Genomic DNA, 23,472 nt, shown 5'->3' with positions numbered 1-23,472 from the left:
CATGGTTCCTTCACCCTACCATTCTTTATCTTCTTCACCGGGACAAATTTATCCCCAACATCCTGCAAGAGATCTCTGAACATTCACCACATGCATTTTGCAATCAATATGATTTCAGTTCTAAATGTTCCTCAGTTACGTTCATGATATCAGGAAAGCTTATTTTGGCTGGTTTGGTTGGAGCAGTTAACTTCCATGCAAACCATATGCCTTTCCACCTATTGCACTCAGTGGTACTTGCTTTGCATTGGTTATACCATATTTTGCTTCAAAATAACACTCAATTTTTTTTCAGCATACATCATCCAGTTATCTGTCCTGCAATCAAACATGTCTATCTTTCCAATGTGACCAGCCATTTCTAGTTTTTTTTATTATTCTCACCCGGTGCTCACTGTTTATGAACCTGTGAAATTCGACTGTTCTCTGCCTTTTTTTAAAAAACGACCTTCTCTCTCCCCTTCCCAAGAAAAAAATTGTACTGTGTTGTTATTTTAGCTTAAACGTTTTTCTCACTCTGTAATATTAGTTGGAGGAAATATTGGAAAGTTAGGTAAAATATACATTCCAAAAACTTCTAATCTGCAGATATCTAAAAAATGTGAACTATGCAACTTATATTTATTAGATAATTGTTCAAATGACATGAAACAATTATCCATGGATAAATCATGAAAACATGCTATTCCCCTCGTTTTCCATAAGGAAAAAGCTTGATCAATTCTAGAAGGATGAAAGAAAAAATTAGATATAATAGGACTAGATAAAATAAATTTGTTCAATCCAAAAAACTTGCGTAATTGAAACCATATTCGTATTGTATGTTTAATTATTGGATTAATTATTTGTTTATTTAGTTTGGTTAATGCAAAGGGGAGCGAGACTCCTAAAATAGAAACTAATGAGAACCCCTGCACAGACTCACCCTCCAGGTTCACCCATCGTGGACAATGAGTTTCATCCCAAACTTGCATCCAAAACATTAAATATCGGATATTATTTGCCCAATAATAAAATCTAAAATTCGGCAATGCTAAACCACCGTCCTTTTTGGATTTCTGTAGATATTTCTTACTCAATCTAGGATTTTTATTCTGCCATATTTATGAAGGAATTTTAGAATCAATAATATCAAAGAAGGATTTAGAGATAAAAATTGGTACCATTTGAAATAAATACAGAAATTTAGGTAAAACAGTCATTTTAATAGCATTAATTCAACCAATCAATGATAAGGACAGTGGGGACCATTTAGTAAATAATTGTTTAACATGGTCTATTACTTCATCCCACTAATATTACAGAAAAAAATTTAGATTTAAATCCCTATCAGAAGCACTTAATAGCAGTTTTGTATGATTTAATTACGAAAATACATCTAGGTACATCTGATAAAATAAAAAAATGAATGGGAAAGAGAACTTCAGGTATCTTTACCTATAGAGAAATAGGAGAAAATTCTTCAACTAGTTAATACTTCCTCAATGTGTGCTAGAAAGACACTGATACAATTTTAAATAGTCCATAGGGCTCATATGTCTGAGGATAAATTAGCTTGTTTTTACCGACATATAAATCCCGTGTGTGACAGACGTAATTCTGAGGTGGCCTCTCTGACACATACGTTTTGGTCTTGCCCTCTTTTAGATAAATATTGGAAAGATATTTTTGACATTATTTCAACAGTTTTGCGTATTAATTTAAAACCTCACCCTACTACTGCAATTTTTGGATTACCAGTGACAGATGTTGGTCATTTATCCTTTTCAGCTTGCAGTTTGATTGCATTTGTTACACTAATAGCGAAAAGATCCATCTTACTTCAATGGAAAGATTCTGATCTTCCTACTACTTTTCAATGGTTTTCTCAAACTATATTATGTTTAAACCTGGAAAAAATTAGGTGTGGTATGGTTGATTCTTCAGTTAAATTTGAAGAAACCTGGAGACTATTTACTCAACATTTTCATATGATGTAAGCTATCCCTTTCAGAATCCTTTTTTTTAAACAATCTTTTGTTTATCTATAGAGGAGCGGAGTTAATGACAAATATTGTTCTTATCTGAAGGAATAGGACATCCCTGCTTTGTTGTTTTGTTTTTTTAAGTTTAGGGGGTTCTTTATAAAATTCTTTTTCTTCATGTTCAATTACTTAGAGACTGGGAGGCTTGAATTATATACTTTACTCAAATTATGTTTGTATATGTTAACCATTATCAATATTATACCAATCTCTTTGTATCATTAACATTGTTATGTATATTAATCTATTTATAAGCATCCGTTAGTCTCGTGAGACCATGGATTTGCACCTTGGAGGGTTCCCAGGGCGCAGGCCTGGGCAAGGTTGTATGGAAGACCAGCAGTTGCCCATGCTGCAAGTCTCCACTCTCCACACCACTGATGTTGTCCAAGGGAAGGGCATTAGGACCCATGCAGCTTGGCACAGGTGTCGTCGCAGAGCAATGTGTGGTTAAGTGCCTTGCTCAAGGACACACACAGCCAAGGCTTGAACTAGCGACCTTCAACTCACTAGACGAATGCCTTAACCACTTGGCCACACGCCAACAATATTAATTTGAAACTTAATAATAAAAAGATTGAAAAAACGTTTCTCTCTCTCTTTCTCCCCTTCTGAAGAAATGCACGTGGCAATTTTTAAATTTTAATTCACCAATATACATATCAACTATTAGTTTCTAACTTCCTGGGCAGAAAATTTTCATGGAAATTTGAGTTTTGGCTAAATTGCCACTTTTGAAATCAAAAGTCATTTTTTATGTGTAGCTCTGGATTTCCAACATCTGCAGAATCTTGTTTATGATGTTCAGTAGTTTGTTTGTTGCTCTGTGATTAACAAGTTACTTGGGAAATTTAATCTTTAAGAGTGTGATGGGTTCTCTGGGGCCTGCTTACTTCCAACATGCACTCCAGTATCAAACTCCTACCTACACCTCAGCACTAACCTTACACCAGCTCATGAACTGCTATGTTGATGAGTTCATAACTGCAGTTGGCTTGAAAGCCACAGGGACCACCAACATATTTTATCGATCATTAGCTCAAATGTCACTCTCAACCTCTTTTAAAATGCCACAGAAAAAGCAGCTTCTCTGCTAGATAATGACTAGAGTATTATTCAATTTGTACAGCAGTTGCTAAAATTTGTTTTGCTACCATTTAAGTCATGATTCTTGTAAGGAATGGTAGTGGCATTACAATGACTCTGGGATCTAAGTACAGTGGCGTGCAAAAGTTTGGGCACCCCTGGTCAAAATTTCTGTTGCTGTGAATAGCTAAGGGAGTAAAAGATGAACTAATTTCCAAAAGGCAAAGTTAAAGATGACACATTTCTTTAATATTTTAAGCAAGAAAATTTTTATTTCAATCTTTTACAGTTTCAAAATAACAAAAAAGGAAAAGGGCCCAAAGCAAAAGTTTGGGCACCCTGCATGCAGTACTTAGTAACACCCACTTTGGCAAGTATCACAGCTTGTAAGTGCTTTTTGTAGCCGGCTAAGAGTCTTTCAATTCTTGTTTGGGGGATTTTCGCCCATTCTTCCTTGCAAAAGGCTTCTAGTTCTGTTAGATTCTTGGGTCGTCTTGCATGCACTGCTCTTTTGAGGTCTATCCACAGATTCTTGATGATATTTAGGTCAGGGGACTGTGAGGGCCATGGCAAAACCATCAGCTTGCGCCTCTTGAGATAGTCCATTGTGGATTTTGAGGTGTGTTTAGGATCTCCAAACATACCTTTGCTCATTGAAGCCAAAAAGTTCTATTCAAAAGGTTCAAAGGGACATCTAAACAAGCCTGATGCATTTTGGAAACAAATCCTGTGGACTGATGAATTTAAAATAGAACTTTTTGGCCGCAATGAGCAAAGGTATGTTTGGAGAAAAAAGGGTGCAGAATTTCATGAAAAGAACCTCTCTCCAACTGTTAAGCACGGGGGTGGATCGATCATGCTTTGGGCTTGTGTTGCAGCCAGTGGCACGGGGAACATTTACTGGTAGAGGGAAGAATGAATTCAATTAAATACCAGCAAATTCTGGAAGCAAATATCACACCGTATGTAAAAAAGCCGAAGATAAAAAGAGGATGGCTTCTACAACAGGATAATGAACCTAAACACACCTCAAAATCCGCAATGGACTACCTCAAGAGGCGCAAGCTGAAGGTTTTGCCATGGCCCTCACAGTCCCCTGACCTAAACATCATCGAGAATCTGTGGATAGACCTCAAAAGAGCAGTGCATGCAAGACGGCCCAAGAATCTAACAGAACTAGAAGCCTTTTGCAAGGAAGAAAGGGTGAAAATCCCACAAACAAGAATTGAAAGACTCTTAGCTGGCTACAAAAAGCGTTAACAAGCTGTGATACTTGCCAAAGTGGGTGTTACTAAGTACTGCCATGCAGGGTGCCCAACTTTTGTTTTGGGCCCTTTTCCTTTTTTGTTATTTTGAAACTGTAAAAGATTGAAATAAAAAAGTTTTCTTACTTAAAATATTAAAGAATTGTGTCATCTTTAACTTTATGCCTTTTGGAAATCAGTTCATCTTTTACTCGCTTAGCTGTTCACAATAACAGAAATTTTGAGCAGAGGTGCCCAAACTTTTGCATGCCACTGTATACTCAAAGTGTACTTAATGACAGATAACAAACATGAAATTCATAAAACTGAATATATTGCTTTGTCCAAATGCTGCAAAACATCAGCACAGTCAGGTTGATGATGAGTTTGATAAGCTGCAAAATGAAAGTACAGATTCTTACCACTGATCAATGAGTAGGTTTCCCTCACTTGTTTGTAGGTTGGAATGCAACTTTTCCAATTTCCTGTTAATCAACTGTGTTTCATTTGCATCTATCCTCTAAAACTAATAACTCTCACCCAAAATTGGCTTCCCTTTGGCAAAAAGTGAGAATTGACTTTTATATAGCTGCAATTTAACTTTTTAAAAATGATGTAGCCCTCATATGCAAATCCAACTGTTCCCATCAGAATAAGATTTAAAATTTAACATGCTCCATCATCAGTAACCTTACTATTTCGGAATATATCAGATGAATCTTCCTAAAGGTAGATTTTAAGGAGCACTTAAAGGGTTACAAAGAGACAAACAATGTTTGAGAAAGAAATCCAGAGCTTAGTGTTTGGCTGATGAAGACTTGGCTACCAATGGTATAGCAATTCAATTTGAGCTTCAAAAGCATTGATAATTGGTTAACTACTGAAAGAGATCACAGAACAGACAAGGGAAAAGTTTGGAAGGATTTTAAAACAGGGATGAAAATTTTACCCTGTCTGACCAATATGTGACTTCAGACCCAGTCAATGTTAAATGCCTTATGAATTGGCTTAGCAAGCTGATAACTGATAGCAGAGAAGAAATACAACTGTACAAATCACCTGCATGGCAAAGTCATTACCTACCCTGTCAATGTTGTGGCTACCTCCTCACAAATCACTGGAGATTGGTGTTACTCAGTCAAGTAACAACCAGACAGAGTCATACACACAGAATTATGCCCTATCAGATTCCCTGATCTCAGCCCTGGAGACATTTTGACCGACCAGTAGCATACAGATAGTCCTCAACATTCACTCCAGATTCTGTGAATCAAATTTGGACAAATTAGCCTTTTTATAATCACTATACAATATTTCTGCTCAGCTAATGAGACAGACCTCCTTCATGTTGAAACATTTAGAAAAAAACACCTAAAATAGCAACGGCCTATCAGTGACAGATTTGGTTGCAGCACCATGGACCAAACTGGCCACAGAAGGACTCAGCTGCCAGGTGGAGTTTGTGGCAGACAGCAGGTAAACTGACTCAAGAGAGGAACCTATTTGGTCACGTCCTCTTCAATTTACTTGTGGCAGTTGCACAAGTTCATGCTAACCTCAGTCCTTGTAGAGATAGTCCTGTATTCACACTGAGGACATCCTCCATCAGGTTATGTAGCACTATAAATGTGTTATGTGGGATAGTCTCAGAAGATAGTTATGACCATTGGTGATTAATCAATCTAGCACAGGATATTACTGCAGACCTAAACATCAACAACTTAAAATACCTTCCATTATCATATAAAAATTGATGTTCACTTATCATGTTCAGTTCACTTGTAGCTCATCGCAAATAAAAAATAGTCCATGCCTGCATGCAGCAAATGCCTGTCCACATTGAAATATAGGATGGTAAACAGCAGGTAACACTCACATCAGGTTACAGCAATTTCCACCAAGATACAATCTAACATCCAACAGCACTACCATTGCCAAATTCCCTCACTAACAACATCTTCAGGGGCATCACTGACCAGAAACTCATCCAAAACAGCCACAAATTACCCTGGCAATGAGAGCAGCTCTGAGGCAGAGAATCCCATGGCAAATAATGTCCTTTCACCAGCTGAAGTAACATCAGAATTGTGATGGAATACTAATCCATAGAAAATAGCAACTTCAATAAGACTGAACACTCATCACCACCCAAGAACCTCATTTGATTTCGTATCTCTTCCACAACCTCAAACATCCCTTCCTTCTATCACCAGCCACTCTGTTTGAAGTGTGTATTAACTAACTACAGTTACCCACTTACTTCAACCACACCTTCCAAACCAATTATCTCCACCACAAAGAACAAGTACTTCAAGTGCATGGGAACCACCAGGTACATGTTCTACTTCAACGTACACAATATAACCTGAAACATATTGCCCAATTTATCATGTCAATTAGGCAAAATCTTTGCACTGGCCACTCAACAGCATTGCAGGGATCCCCTAATCAGAAAGAGAACCTTCTTAAGGACAAATATAATGCCGACCTTTCCCAATCACCTAGAACCTGACAATGAATAAATAACAGGTTCCTCCTCTCCTTTCAACTACCTGTCCAGGTGAGCACCATTCTACGTCATTTCCTATCTACGCGAGGAAGGTAAACGTGAACGTGAGACCGGTGCCACGTTCGCACATGCTTATCTGGGCGCCGAAAGGAAAGGCGGGATGGTGTAGTGTTAGGGGGTGGGGGACATCGTCTCCGGTTGGAAGCGCATGCTCAGTGCGACTCCGTGTGTAGGTGCGCGCATGCCTGCTGCGGATGCCTGAGTGTAGGTGCGCGCATGCTCGGTACCGCTCGGTTTTTGGCGTCTGCCTCTCACCTGGGCGTGCTCGGTGCTCGCTGCTCGCGCTGTCGGTGAATGCTTGGACGGCGGCCACACTCGCTCAACGACATCGAGGCGCGCGGGAGCCGCCAGTGACAGCCGATCGGCCAGCTGTGAGGGGAGGGGAGCAACGGTGGTGGTGCTGGGGGCGAGAAACACCAAGCGGGCGAAAATGATGAGGTTTTTGCGGAGGACATTCGGACGCCGCTCAGTTCGCCGCTACATGGACGAGCGGGATGGCGGAAGAAGTGGTGGTCACGGTGGAGGCCGGGACGCCGCAACTGTTGCTGGAGCCGTCGCTGGAGTTCATGCGGCCACACCTGTGCCCACTGGGACCATGGTCCACATTCCCGCGGCTGGCAATAGTAAGTCGATCCTGACCTGCAGAGTGCAGCTTCTGGATGGAACGGACATTAGCGTGGAATTGCCGGTGAGTTTCTGGAGCGTCAGTTCCTAAGCAGATGGAAATCTGAGTCCACCTGTGCGCAGGTTAGGTTGTAAACTCTTCTACCCATGCAGATTCGGATTGGTTTCGAGGAAGATCTGCTCTCTGTCTATCAATGTAGCTTTAAGTTCCATTCTCCTGTGTATTGCTCAATTTAATACCTGTTATTTGCATCTACAGTACGTTTGTCTCGGTGTGATTCTATAACCATGTGAAGCGTAGCTGCGTTTGAGAGAAAAGTGTTAGAGAATCGTTCCATTTCTCCGTGACCAGATGCGTTGAAGGGGAGCAATCGTGCGTGTTGTCTTCCTGCTTCCTTAAACAAGAATGTTGAATCCTGTGCAATTCTTTCTTGTTTGACTATTTTCATATCATCCCGAGATCTGTGATTTCGTTTACAGTAGGGGCAAATGAGAACAAACCTTGGTTTGTCATCATCCCGTGGGAAAAGACATCTCAGAATGCGAAAGTGCAGGAGAATTTTGCAGCGGGGGGGGGGGGGGGATGAAAGGAAATAAACCGCCGATCAGGTATGGGAAAGAAAGTGCTTGTGAGCCACCTGAGGGTGGGGGGGGGGGGGAGAATAACCAGACTGAAATGTGGTTAGTTATGTAATTAGTTGACTTAATGTTTATGCAGTCTCATGCAAATTCAGCTAAAAACATAAATACATCCTTCACTGAAAATGCAGAAAGGAAACAGGCAGACTAGGAGTTAAGAACTGACGGCTGAGACTCCAAATAGCAACCGATTTCAGGTGAAAGTTTGAAGGATGTTCCTGAATTCACACCAGTGGGTAAACAGCTATCGAGCCACACACGGAAGTTGTACGCGATGGGCACAAAACAGGGTTTGGCGGATCTGGTAACGCAATCGAAACTCAGCTACTTGGTTTCTTCGTAAATCCTGGAGCTGTCATGGACCATTTCATTCAGTTTCAGTCAGTCAGTTGGTGAATCTGTAAACTATTACAAGTAGCACCATACAGACATGTTGTTTTGTAGCGATGTATATTATCTCTATTGTCTGCCATTTTCTTCCTTTTGTGTTTTTTGTTTGCAAATATATGCTTTCTTTTCTTAACATTAATAGATTTTGAAATGGATAAAGTGAAAAACTGCGCCGCTAAAGAAAATCCTTAATTATCTTTGGAACCAGAGGTCAGTTTAAGATGCAGTATTTGTTTTAGAAGCTTAACCTCGAAATGGAGCCCGCATTCATGTTATTGACTAGAATCTGAACACCTCCAAAAAGTTTTTCACCAGAAACTCCCAATATCCTCTTCCACAAAGTAATCTTATTTTTGTGATGGAAGTTTTGACGTCTCATTCGTTCACTGTTGTGGGGGAGTGCTTGTGTTTAGAGGGTTATATATCCTTTGATAGTTTGATTCATTGCTTGCCTCAAATTTGGCCACTTACCATTCAAGACCCAGCTAAATGAAGCTGGTTTGAAGATAAGGATGACCTGGTCCTCAGGAAAATTTTCAACGATTAACTGGGAAAAAAAAACTGCCTGAGATGTTTCCTTTCTACCATGCAATTTGATGATCCAAATGAATAAAATACTCAATGATTTGGCCTCCACAGCTGTCTGTGGCAATGGATTCTACAGATTCACCACTCTCTGGCTGTAGAAATTCCTTATCTCTGTTCTAAATGGACATCCCTCTATTCTGAGTCTCTGCCCTCTGGTCCTAGACTCACCCACTACAGGAAATATCCCCTCCACATCCACTATCTCTAAGCATTTCAATATTCCATAGGTTTCAATGAGAACCCCCCCCCAACTCATTTTTCTAAACTACAGCAAGTATAGGCCTAGAGCCATCAAACATTAACCCTTTCATTGCTAGGATAATTCTCTTGAATCTCCTCTAGACCCTCTCCAATGCCAGCACATCTTAACTTGGATAAGTCACCCAGAACTGTTCCCAATACTCCCAAGTGTAGTCTGACTAATGCTTTATAAAGCGTCAGCATTAGATTCATGCTTTTATCTTCTACTCCTTTTGAAATGAATGCTTACATTGCATTTGCCTTAGTTACCACTGACTCAACCTGCAAGTTAAACTTTAGGGAATCCATCACAGGGACTCCAGATTCCTTTGCACTTCTGATTTTTGAATTTTCTCCCATTTAGAAAATAGTCTATGTTTTTATTTCTTTTACTCCTCCCCCTCCCACTTCCAAATCTCTTACTAGCTCTTCTTTCAGTTAGTCCTGATGAAGGGTCTCAGCCCGAAACGTAGACTGTACCTCTTCCTATAGATGCTGCCTGGCCTGCTGCGTTCACCAGCAACCTTTATGTGTGTTGCTTGAAATTCCAGCATCTGCGGATTTCCTCGTGTTTGCATAACTATTTACTTCCCTACACTACATTCCATCTGCACTACTTTGCCCATTCTCCCAATTTGTCCAAGCCCTTTTGCAGACTGCCTGCTTTCTCAGTACTACCTGGCCCTCCACCTATCTTCGTATCATCTGCAAACTTGGCCATAAAGCCATCAATTCCGTCATCCAAATCGTTGGCATATAACGTGAAAAGAAGCGGTCACAGTACTGACCACTTGTCATCAGCTGTCATACGACATAGGAGCCGCATTTGGCCCATGAAGTCTTCTCTATTTTATTATGGAGAATCTAACCAGAATAGGTCCCCTTTATTCCAACTCTGTTTCCTGCTAATTAGCCAATCTTCTAACCTGTAATGCTACGAGCTCTTATCTTGTTAAGCAGCCTTATGTGCGGCACCTTGTCAAAGGCCTTCTGAAAATCCAAATAAGCACCATGCACTGACTCACCTTTGCCTATTCTGCCTGTTATTTCTTCAAATAATTTCTGCCTCACTCCCTTCAATTCTTCTGTTCTCTGGAACCATATCAGAATCTAGTGATTCTTGAAAGATCATTACTAATCCCTCCACAATCTCTTCAACTACTCCTTGCAGAACACTGGGGTGCAGTCCATTTGGTCCAGGTGACTTGCCTACCTTCAGACCTCTCAGCTTCACAAGCTCCTTTTCTTTGTAATAGCAACTGCACTCACTTCTGCTCCCCCAGTTCTCTCGAACTTCCAACTTACTGCTGGTGTCTTCCACAGTGAAAACTGGGGCAAAATACTTTAAGTTCATCTGCCATTTCTTTGTCCTGCTCCAGCATTATTTTCCAGTGGTCCAATAACCACTCTCGCTTCTCTTTTTCTATTTTTATCCTGTGTGTGAAAAAACTGTTGGTATCCTCTTTGATATTTTTGGCTAACTTACCTTCATATATCATCTTTTCTGTTTTTTTTTCAGCTGCCTTCTAGTTTTAAAAGCTTCCCAATCCTCTCAAGTTCCCACTATTTTTAGCTATATTATATGTTCTGGCCTTTGGTTTTATGCTGTCGTTGATTTCCGTTGTTACCCACAGTTGCCGCCTCCTCCCTTTAGAGTACTACTTCATCTTTGGGATGTATCTATCCTTGGCAGAAACTCTAGCCATTGCTGTATTGCCATCATCCCTGCCAGTGCCCCCTTCCAATCAACTTTGGCCAACTCTTCTCTCATGCTTCTGTAATTCCTTTTACTCCACTGTAATACTGATACATCTGACTTTATCTTCTCTCCATCTGCAGGGCAAATTCTATGATATTGTGATAACTGTCTTCTAAGAGTTCCTCTACCTTAAGCTTCCTAATCAAATCTGGTTTGCTACACAACACCCAATCCAGAATTGCTTTTCCATTAGTGATCTCAACTGTAAGCTGCTATAAAAGCAATCTCATAACAACAAATTCCACCTCTTGGGATCCAGCACCCACCTGATTTTCCCAATCTACGATAGAATGAAATCCCTCATCATTTTCGTAACATTGCCTTTTCTATTTCCCATTGAAATTTATATCCCACATAATGGCTACTGTTCGGGGGCCTACGTATAACCCCCATTAGGGTCTTATTACCCATGTGGTTTCTACCCACAAGAATGCTACATCTTCTGATCATATGTAACCTCCTTCTAAGGGTTTGATTTAATTTGTTATCAACAGAGCCAACCCACACTGTGTGCCTACCTACTTGTCCCTTTGATACAAGTTATATTCCTGATTGTTAAGCTCCCAAATGTGATCTTATCAGTATACTATCGATTTGTAATCCAGGGAGCGGGAAACGCAGAATCAAATATCGCTGTGATGATTGTACGTTCTAGTATCAATTGTTTGGTGACAATGAAGTATAAAGTTGTCTCAGTGATGGCTACAAATTCATACCAGCCAATCTGTAACTGTGCTACAAGATCACCTACTGCACACATTCAAATATACCACTTTCTATCCTGTATTCATCACTGTTTTTGATTTTTGCCCCATTGAACACTTTACCTCATCTGACTGACAGCAATTTTGCCCTATCATCTGCCTGTCCATTCTCACAATCTCAGTACACACTGTATTGAGTTGTATGCCAGCCTAAGTCCTATCACTCCAGTTCCCATCTCTCTGCTAACTTAAACCTTCCCCAGCAGCTCTAGCGAATCTGCCTGCAAGGATATTGGTACCCTGTCCTTTTTATACAGGCCAGAAGAGATCCCATTGATCTAGAAATCTGAAACTCTGCTCCAGTGACCATTTCAAGGTGCTACAAAGAAGCAAGATAAGATACAAACTAAGAGAGAGGGGACATAACCAAAAGCATGATCAAAGATCTGAATTTTAGGAATATACAAATTAAGAGTAGATTACAGTCCCTCAAGCTGTATTTGGTAAGATCATGACTAACCTGATTGTAACCTCACCTTTTCACTTTTTGATCTCCAGGTGTTAAAGGTTAGTCTGTCCTACATTTCCTCATAACTAGAATGAGCAGTTTGTCTTATTAGACTAGTAAACCCGGGAAATTCTTCCAAGAATATTTATGTCCTCTGTACATAAATTGTAAGTAGTTTGCGTGTACAGCAAATTTGGTTTCACCAAGCCCTCTGTTTGTGAACATAGCCTCCCTATTTTTCTGTTGTATTTTTGTATTCATCAATGAATGTTCTGTTAGTTTTTCTAATTGCTTGATGTACTGTGTCTGTATATTAGTGTTTAGTGAATTGTACACTGCGATACCGAGACCACCTTACAATCTCTCAGCATTCAGTATCTTTATTTTTACTGTGAAAGTGAACATTTTCATATTTTTCTGACTATTGTGGTACATATTTGTTATATTTTGCTATCCAGATAAAATCCTATTTATGTCTATATTGTATCTTGTTAATCAGGAAATTTTTGTTTATTACTGATATTTTCCAGAGGAACAACTGTTGCTGCACCTTATCAAATGCTTTCTCGAAACATTTATGTGTCAATGCAAGGAGCATTCGTAATAAGGTGGATGAATTGAAAGTGCAGATTGTTATTAATGATTATGATATAGTTGGGATCACAGAGACATGGCTCCAGGGTGACCAGGGATGGGAGCTCAACGTTCAGGGATATTCAATATTCAGGAGGGATAGACACGAAGGAAGGGGAGGTGGGGTGGCGTTGCTGGTTAAAAAAGAGATTAACGCAATAGAAAGGAAGGACATAAGCCGGGAAGATGTGGAATTGATATGGGTAGAGCTGCGTAACACTAAGGGGCAGAAGACGCTGGTGGGAGTTGTGTACAGGCCACCTAACAGTAGTAGTGAGGTCGGAGATGGTATTAAACAGGAAATTAGAAATGTGTGCAATAAAGGAACAGCAGTTATAATGGGTGACTTCAATCTACATGTAGACTGGGTGAACCAAATTGGTAAAGGTGCTGAGGAAGAGGATTTCTTGGAATGTATGCGGGATGGTTTTTTGAACCAACATGTCGAGGAACCGACTAGAGAGCAGGCTATTCTGGACTGGGTTTTGAGCAATGAGGAAGGGTTAATTAGCGATCTTGTCGTGAGAGGCCCCTTGGGTAAGAGTGACCATAATATGGTGGAATTCTTCATTAACATGGAGAGTGACGTAGTTAATTCAGAAACAAAGGTTCTGAACTTAAAGAGGGGTAACTTTGAAGGTATGAGACATGAATTAGCTAAGATAGACTGGCAAATGACACTTCAAGGATTGACGGTGGATATGCAATGGCAGGCATTTAAAGGTTGCATGGATGAACTACAACAATTGTTCATCCCAGTTTGGCAAAAGAATAAATCAAGGAAGGTAGTGCACCCGTGGCTGACAAGAGAAATTAGGGATAGTATCAATTCCAAAGAAGTAGCATACAAATTAGCCAGAGAAAGTGGCTCACCTGAGGACTGGGAGAAATTCAGAGTTCAGCAGAGGAGGACAAAGGGCTTAATTAGGAAGGGGAAAAAAGATTATGAGAGAAAACTGGCAGAGAACATAAAAACGGACTGTAAAAACTTTTATAGATATGTAAAAAGGAAAAGACTGATAAAGACAAATGTAGGTCCCCTGCAAACAGAAACAGGTGAATTGATTATGGGGAGCAAGGACATGGCAGACCAATTGAATAATTACTTTGGTTCTGTCTTCACTAAGGAGGACATAAATAATCTTCCAGAAATAGTAAGGGACAGAGGGTCCAGTGAGATGGAGGAACTGAGCGAAATACATGTTAGTAGGGAAGTGGTGTTAGGTAAATTGAAGGGATTGAAGGCAGATAAATCCCCAGGGCCAGATGGTCTGCATCCCAGAGTGCTTAAGGAAGTGGCCCAAGAAATAGTGGATGCATTAGTGATAATTTTTCAAAACTCGTTAGATTCTGGACTAGTTCCTGAGGATTGGAGGGTGGCTAATGTAACCCCACTTTTTAAAAAAGGAGGGAGAGAGAAACCGGGGAATTATAGGCCGGTTAGCCTAACGTCGGTGGTGGGGAAACTGCTGGAGTCAGTTATCAAGGATGTGATAACAGCACATTTGGAAAGCGGTGAAATGATCGGACAAAGTCAGCATGGATTTGTGAAAGGAAAATCATGTCTGACGAATCTCATAGAATTTTTTGAGGATGTAACTAGTAGAGTGGATAGGGGAGAACCAGTGGATGTGGTATATTTGGATTTTCAAAAGGCTTTTGACAAGGTCCCACATAGGAGATTAGTGTGCAAACTTAAAGCACACGGTATTGGGGGTAAGGTATTGGTGTGGGTGGAGAATTGGTTAGCAGACAGGAAGCAAAGAGTGGGAATAAACGGGACCTTTTCAGAATGGCAGGCGGTGACTAGTGGGGTACCGCAAGGCTCAGTGCTGGGACCCCAGTTGTTTACAATATATATTAATGACTTGGATGAGGGAATTAAATGCAGCATCTCCAAGTTTGCGGATGACACAAAGCTGGGTGGCAGTGTTAGCAGTGAGGAGGATGCTAAGAGGATGCAGGGTGACTTGGATAGGTTGGGTGAGTGGGCAAACTCATGGCAGATGCAATTTAATGTGGATAAATGTGAAGTTATCCACTTTGGTGGCAAAAATAGGAAAACAGATTATTATCTGAATGGTGGCCGATTAGGAAAAGGGGAGGTGCAACGAGACCTGGGTGTCATTATACACCAGTCATTGAAAGTGGGCATGCAGGTACAGCAGGCGGTGAAAAAGGCGAACGGTATGCTGGCATTTATAGCGAGAGGATTCGAGTACAGGAGCAGGGAGGTACTACTGCAGTTGTACAAGGCCTTGGTGAGACCACACCTGGAGTATTGTGTGCAGTTTTGGTCCCCTAATCTGAGGAAAGACATCTTTGCCATAGAGGGAGTACAAAGAAGGTTCACCAGATTGATTCCTGGGATGGCAGGTCTTTCATATGAAGAAAGACTGGATGAACTGGGCTTGTACTCGTTGGAATTTAGAAGATTGAGGGGGGATCTGATTGAAACGTATAAGATCCTAAAGGGATTGGACAGGCTAGATGCAGGAAGATTGTTCCCGATGTTGGGGAGGTCTAGAACGAGGGGTCACAGTTTGAGGATAGAGGGGAAGCCTTTTAGGACCGAGGTTAGGAAAAACTTCTTCACACAGAGAGTGGTGAATCTGTGGAATTCTCTGCCACAGCAAACTGTTGAGGCCAGTTCATTAGCTATGTTTAAAAGGAAGTTAGATATGGCCCTTGTGGCTACAGGGGTCAGGGGGTATGGAGGGAAGGCTGGGTTCTGAGTTGGATGATCAGCCATGATCATAATAAATGGCGGTGCAGGCTCGAAGGGCCGAATGGCCTACTCCTGCACCTATTTTCTATGTTTCTATGTTTTCTATGTTTCTATGAAACCTAACTCACGATTACTACCTCGATACTTTTTGCGTCCTTCCAAAATCAGCCTCCCACTGTGCACCTCAGTGTCTCTGTTGCAATTGGGGGAAGAGGTCTCTAGAATACTATCAAAAGAGTGATTGCTCCCTTCCTGTTTCTGGCTTGCACTCATACTGACTCAGTAAACGATCCCTCCAGGTTGTCTTCCCCTTCAGCAGCTGCGATATTATCCCTGATTAGAGATGCCACCCCCCCAGCTCTGTTACCTCCCTCCCTGTTCCTTTTGAAACATCTAATCTCAGAAACACCCAGCAGCAGAGCCCTGTGTGGGGTTCTGTAGAGGTTCGTTCCATTGTGGCAGGTAGGATGAAGGAACCTGGAACATCTAGTCAAGAGGAAGAAAGAAGTGTACTTAAAGTTTAGGAAGCTTGGATCTGACAGGGTTCTTGAGTTACAAGGTAGCCAGAAAGGAACTGAAGAATGGACTTAGGAGAGCTGGAAGGAGACATGAGAAGGCCTTGATGAATAGGATTAAGGAAAACCCCAAGGTGTTCTACGTGTATGTAGGGTACAGATGTAGTAGGACCGATTGGAGATTGAAGGAGAAATGTATGCCAGGTATCAGAGGAGATGGGGGAGGTCCTTAATGAATACTTTGCTTCAATATTCGTCAGTGATGAATGTGATACCAGTGTAGAACAGGCTGGAACATGTCAGTGTTAAGAAACAGAATGTGCTGGAACTTGTGAAAAGCATTAGGATAGGTAAGTCCCCAGGACCAGAAGGGATATCCAACAAATTACTGAGGGAAGTGATTGCTGTGCCAAAGGTGATGACCTTTTTGCCCTCACTGGCCACAGGAGTAGTATCAGATGAGGGTGGCAAAATGCTATTCCTTTGTTCAAGAAAGGTAATAAGGATAACTGGGAATTATAGTCCTTGAGTCTTATATCGGTGGTGGGCAAACCATTGGAAAAGATTCTTAGGGACATGATTTACGAGCATCCGGATAAGCATAGCCTGATTAGGGGTGGTCAACACAGGAGCAGAATTGGACCATTCAACCTGTTAAGTCTACTCCGCCATTCCATCATGGCTGATTTATCATCCCTCTCATTTGATGCCCTTACTAATCAAGAACCTATCAACCCTTGCTTTAAATATACCCAATAACTTGACCTCTGCAGCTGTCTGTCTGTGGCAATAAATTTCACAGATTCATTTCCTCTTCATCTCTGTTCCAAAGCAACATCCTTCTATTCTGAGGCTGTGCCCTCTGGTTCTATACTCCCCACTACGGGAAATGTCCTTTCCACGCCTGCCCTGTCTAGGCCTTTTCCATATTCAATAGGTTTCAATGGGATATCTCCTCTTTCTTCTAAAGCCCGGTGAGTATAAGGCCAGAGCCATCACATGCTCCTCATGCATTAATTCTCACTTCTGGGAATCTCCCCTGGACCCTCTCCAATGTTGGCACATCCTTTCTTAGATAAGGGGTACAGAACTGCTCTAAGTACTCCAAGTGCAGCCTGACCAATGCCTTAAAAAGCCTCAGCATTACAACCATGCTTTATATGCTAATTCTCCAGAAATGATTGTTAACTTTTCATTTGCTTTCTTTACTACCAAATCAATGTGCAAGTTAACTTTTTAAGGAATCATGCATGAGGACCGCTAAGTTCCTTTGCACCTCAGATTTTTAATTTGCTCCCCATTTAGAAAATATTCTGTGTCTTTATTCCTTCTACCAAAGGAATAAAGGCACAGTCCACACACTTCCCTACACTGTATTCCATCTGCCACCTTTTTATCCATTTTCCTAATCTGCCCAAGTATTTCTGCATACTCCATTTCTTCAATGCTATCTGCCCCTTCATTTATTTTTGTATCATCTGCAAACTTGGCAATAAAGGCATCAATTCTATCATCCAAGTCATTGACATATAATGTGAAAAGAAGCAGTTCCAACACTGATCCTTGCAGAAACCTACCAGTCACCCGGCAGACATCCAGAAAATTTCCAATTTTCCCACTCTTGGCCTGCCGCCAGTAGGTCAATCTTCTATCCATTCTGCTACCTTTCCTATAATACTGTGAGGTCTTAACTTGTTAAACAGCCTCATGTGCAGCACCTTGTCAAAGGTCCTCTGAAAATCCAAGAAAACAGCGTCCCCTGATTCTCCTTTGTCTATCCTGCCTTTTATTTCTTCAAGAAATTCCAACAGATTCATCAAAATTTCTACTTGACGAAACCATGACGGCCTTAGCCAATTTTATTATGTGCCTCCAAGTACCCTGCATTTTCATCCTTAATAATGTACTCCAACATCTTCCCAACCATTGAAGGTAAGCTAACTGGCCAATAATTTCCTGTCTTTTGCCTCCCTCCCTTCTTAAAGAGCGGAGTGACATTTGCAATTTTCAAGTCCTCCAGAATCATTCTAGAATCCAGTGATTACTACTAATAAATCCACAGTCTCTTCAGCTGCTTCTTTCAGAACTACTGCAGGTTATTGCTGCAGACAAAGCAGTGGATGTAATGCGTATGGATTTTAGTAAGACATTTCACATGGTTCTCCTTGGCTGGCTCATTCAGAAAGTTTGGAGGCACGAGACTCAGGAAACTTGGCCGCATAGATTCAGAATTGGCTTGTCCACAGAAGGAATAGGGTGGTTGTAGATGTGGAAGCTTTAGAGAGGGTGCAAAGGAATTTTACTAGGATGCTGCCCGGATTAAAGAGTGTGTCTTTTCAACAGTGTCGTGAAGTGTATGGTCATGCAATTTAGTAGAAGGAACAAAAGCATAGCCAATTTTCTAAATGGGCACAAAATTCAATAATCCAAGGTGCAAAGAGACTTGGAAGTCCTTGTACAGGATTCCCTAAAGGTTAACTTGCAGGTTGAGTCGGTGGTGAGGAAGGCCAATGTAATGTTTGCATTCATTTTGAGGGGACTAGAATATAAAAACAAGGCTCTAATGCTGAGGCTTTATAAGGAACTGGTGAGACATCACTTGGAGTACAATTATTGAAAGGAAGAGCAGAATGCTGCATAGTGGAAATCTGAGCTAGAAGAATACTGGAAATGCTCAGCAAGTTGAGCAGCATATGTGAAGAGATGAACAAAGCTAATGTTTTGGGTTCATGACTTTCCATAAGAGCTTTTTTTATTTCTCTTTCTACAATTGTTGCCAGATCTGACTATTTCCAGCACCTTGTGTTTTAAGTTGAGGCCAATGAGAAATTCCATAAATAAATTAGGATTATTTGCTTGAGAAAATAAGGGAATGGCTAATGTTGAATAGTTGACCTGGATTTGTATTGAACAGTGAAGCAGGTGACAGTTTGCTGCTGACCTTGAGGAGAGCTATCTACACAATCTAGCTAAGGCGATAATGGAATCTTTCTTTTCTAACAGGTGGACAGTAAACCAGGAAGGCAATAGCTTAGTTTTTAGTACTATTTTCAATTAAGTTTGGAATGTGCATTAACTGAAATACAACAGTTTTTTTAATACATTATGTCTTGTTTATTTGAGCGAATAATTTTGATGCGTAAACTTGATAATCTTAAAATTTTTCACATGATATGCCACTTGAACTTGCTTGTGCCATTTATAAACTCCCTATACTTTATATAATTATCTTTTCAGGCTATTTCATGTTGAGTAATTCATTCATCAATTTGCTGATTTCCCTCAGTTGCAACAGAGAAGCTTACAGAGAACACAGTCAATAGACATGGACTTAAGCCACCGCTGCCTGTAAGGAGTTTGTTCGTTCTCCTTGTGACCGCGTGGGTTTTCTCCTGGTGTTCTAGTTTCCTCCCACGTTCCAAGATGTACCAGTTGGTAGGTTAATTGGTCATTGTAAATTGCCCTGTGATTAGGCTAGGATTAAATTGGGGAATTGCTGGGTGAGTGGCTGGAAGGGTATACTCTGTGCTGTATGTCAATAAATAAATAAATATTCATCTTCAGTAATCTTGTGATTTTTATCATAAACTTATTGTGTAAAGTAGGAAGTTCCATTCATTTCAAAGTATACTAATCGCTAAGCCAATATTTAATTTTCATTTTGCATCTAGTTGTAGTTCATTCTGTCCTTCAGGCCTGCTCACATGATTGCAGCTGATCATCTTCTATGGTACCCTGTTCCTCCCTTTTATTCCATGTGCATTGATCCCTTCAGCTTAAAATGTATCTCCTTCCTTTTTGGATCCAGGGATTCCCCAGGTTATGCAAGACCCAACTTAAAGAAATTTGACTTTATTCAAATTCTCCCATACATCTTTCAAGCAATTTTTAAGACAGGAAAGTTGGTTACAAATGCAAACGCTTTTGGGAATTAATGAATAGGAGTAGCAGTTAGTTAATTCAAAAGACAACCAGTCTTCAAGATCCATCTGTTCACATGTTATCTCCCTGCAGTTATCAAACAGATACATTGTCTTAAAGAATGCAGCTACCGACTCTCAGCAGGCCTCTTAAACAATTTCCTTTGGAAACTGACAAGGCAAATCTCTTCTATAGATTGTACAATACTTCTGTCAAAACAATATAACAAGCACTGATATTTTAGCAATTTGAATCCAGCCATTGAATGTGGGATGTTTTTATTCTGCACCATGAACTACTTGTGCAAGGACAGTAAATAAAAGTTAATGCTAATCAGTCCTCATTGAAGATGTTTTGTTTCTGACTGATAGAAAAATCAGAAAAAAAGGAACTGCCTGTATATTTAACTCAAATGTTGCCTTTGGTATAGAATTTCACAGGTTTATCATCCTTTGGTAAACATTTCTCATGGTCTCATTTTTAACAGCATTAGCCATGCCCTCTGGCTGTGGTTCCCTGGTCATAGGGAAGGATCTGCCCTGCACTTAAGCTGTTTTTGCCTGATGGAATGTTGTAGGTTTGTGTAAGTTCACCTGTTATTCTTCTACACTATAGTCAATATAGGATCAACTTCCACATGTTAGTCCTGCTGTCCTTGTATCTGTCTGATAAACCTTCGTTCTGCTTCTTCCATGGGACCAAAAGTTCATGCTGACTTTCTACAGGGGCACATTTGAGAGCATCCTGAGTGGCTGCATCACTGCCTGGCATGGGAATTGTACTTCCCTCAATTGCAGGACTCTTCAGAGAGTGGTATGGACAGCCCAGCGCATCTATAGATGTGAACTTCCCACTATTCAGGACGTTTACAGAGACAGGTGTGTAAAAAGGGCCTGAAGGATCATTGGGGACCTGAGTCAACCCAACCACAGACTGTTCCGGCTGCTACCATCCGGAAACAGTACCGCAGCATAAAAGCCAGGACCAACAGGCTCCAGGACAGCTTCTTCCACCAGGCCATCAGACTGATTAATTCACGCTGATACAATTGTACTTCTATGCTATATTGACTGTCCTGTTGTACATACTATTTATTACAAATTACTATAAATTGTACTTTGCATATTTAGACGGAGACATAACATAAAGATACTTACTCAGTATGTGAAGGATGTAAGTAATAAAGTCAATTCAATTCAATTTAACTGTAGAAAGGTTGTGTACAGTTGTTGCAAGACATCCTTGGCCCTATATTTAAATCCTCTTACTGTGAAGGCCAGCATATCATTTACCTTCCAAAATGGTTGCTGCACTTGCTGTGATTGAATGCCTGCTTTCCGACAGTGATGTAGCAGTACACCCAATTCACCCACTTTAAACTGCATCTGTTGGTTTGCTTGCTTACCTAACTTGTTTGGATCTGGGTGCAACCTAGGTAGTGAAATAATGAGAAGTGTGGGATCCGGAGATTTTCAGGGGTTCATGTGGGTATGTTAATTAAATATAATAATCAAATACAAAATAATCAGAAAAATGGATGGAATGTTCAGACTTTCTGAACTTGAAAAGGGAAAGGAGGTTTGATAGTAACTGTATAATGGCCTGATTAGACTATGTTCAGAGTATTCTGGCCTATTTTGGACACCCCACTTCAGGATTGGCCTTGAAAGGATTGCTTTGCTGATTAATCAGAACGTTGCTGTGGCTACAAGAGGTTGGCTGAGATATGAGAGTACGTAAACCAAGATTAAGAGATGACTTGATTAATGTCTTTAATGTCCTAGAAGAAAATCAGACTAAAAAGGGAAATTTTGTTTTAAAAAAACTTTTTTTTTAAACTCTTAAAAGTTACAAGTGTGGGACTCTCCACTGAAAATTAGTCTGTCAGTTCAAATAGTTTTAAATTGAAGAAATCCCTCGAGCTAAGGTATGAAAAAGTTAAAGATCACGGGCAGGCTAAAATACCTGATCATTGGCGATGGAGAGGTTTCTACATACCGAATGGCCTGTTGTTCCTGAATGCGTCTTTGGGTTTGTAATGCGCACATTGATGCTGTTTGATTTTTCTTCCCCATGTTAAACACTATGCAGGAAGGTAGGCCTAGTTTATATTCTTGCCACTGGATTATCAACCTTGGTAACCCTATGGTTAATGCAGTGTTCTGAAAATTTTGTATTTTTCTTTTAAAAGACAACATTGCTAGTCAGATTTTTAATAATGGTTTCCAAATTTTAACTAACAGCAAATGCAAAAAGTGTCTGAAGAAGAATGGGGAATGAGAAGAATATGGAAAGATATTAAAATGTATTCTGTTCACTGTAATTTATAATAAAAAGGGAAAAGTAAAATATGTAATATGTGAGTTTGTGATCTTATTATTTATAGAACAATACAGCACAGGAACAAGCCCTTCACCCACAATGTTGTGTCAAACTAATTAAAATAGTAATTAAAAGCCCAACTAAACTAATCCTTCTACCTACACAGTGTCCATAATCCCTTCTACAAGATGAAGTCTTAGCCCAAAACTGTGACTGTTTATTCCCTTCCATAGATGCTGCCTGACTTGCTGAATTCCTCCAGTATTTTGTGAGTGTTGCTCAAAGTTTTCAGCATCTGCAAAATCTCTTGAGTTTGTAATATTCCAGGATAGCATTGTTGTGGATATTTGATTATAGTTTCCTTTGTAGATATCCTCTAAATTTGCTGGCAGGAAAAGCAAAGACTATTGAGACATTGAGACACAAATTGCAATCAGCTTCTCCCATGCAGGCCATATGATTGACATCCTAAAACAGGCTTTGTCTCAAGCACTGTCACTGCCAGAGATTACAAAGGAGGCAGGAGAAACTACTGAACAATGTTTTCAAAGCCTCCTTTGGAAAATATCAACATCCCCACCATTTCATGAGAATCCCTTCCTTGCCTATGACTTTCCGAACTAGAGAACGAACATCTCAGGTGGCAGTGAGACCCTTGAGTATCTTTGGAAGCACGTGAAAGACCAACATAAATGTCAGGAAGAATACACAACCTCATAATACACACTTGCCCATCTTGATGAGCTCTACTTGCCTACCTGTAGCTTCATTGACCTCATTAGCCATTTAAGTATTCACAGGAAAGTGAGAACAACTTGTGAGCAAAAGTAAGCTGTTATCAACTTTAAGGGTTGGCCAAATAACAAAATTGCATTGTATAAATTATTACCCAGAAGCTGTATGGCTTTTTGCTTATGTTAGCTGTTTGATCAGCAAAGCCTGTATATAGTTCTCTGCCATTTAACAATTACAAAGTCT

At 40.4% G+C, this 23,472-nt stretch overlaps 1 protein-coding gene across 2 annotated transcripts in view; it reads left to right on the top strand.

The window, feature by feature from the left end:
- Nucleotides 1-7,153: 7,153 nt before the first annotated feature.
- The window catches only part of LOC134344331 (band 4.1-like protein 4B), a 403,206-nt gene continuing 386,887 nt past the window's right edge, over nt 7,154-23,472 (top strand). The window contains exons 1-2 of one of the 2 annotated variants that reach the window (XM_063043918.1): nt 7,479-7,611; nt 8,719-8,786. Coding sequence is in view for 1 of the 2 variants with exons in the window: in XM_063043916.1 (XP_062899986.1) it covers nt 7,354-7,611 (258 nt within the window). In the remaining variant the exon portion in view is untranslated. Of the gene's footprint in view, nt 7,612-8,718; nt 8,787-23,472 lie in introns of both variants that reach the window. The other variant, XM_063043916.1, reaches the window with a different exon arrangement.

This window comes from Mobula hypostoma, chromosome 3, assembly GCF_963921235.1.
Source record: "Mobula hypostoma chromosome 3, sMobHyp1.1, whole genome shotgun sequence".
In the NCBI taxonomy this organism is placed as follows: Eukaryota; Metazoa; Chordata; class Chondrichthyes; order Myliobatiformes; family Myliobatidae; genus Mobula; species Mobula hypostoma.
This window is presented reverse-complemented; position numbering and strand designations above follow the sequence as displayed.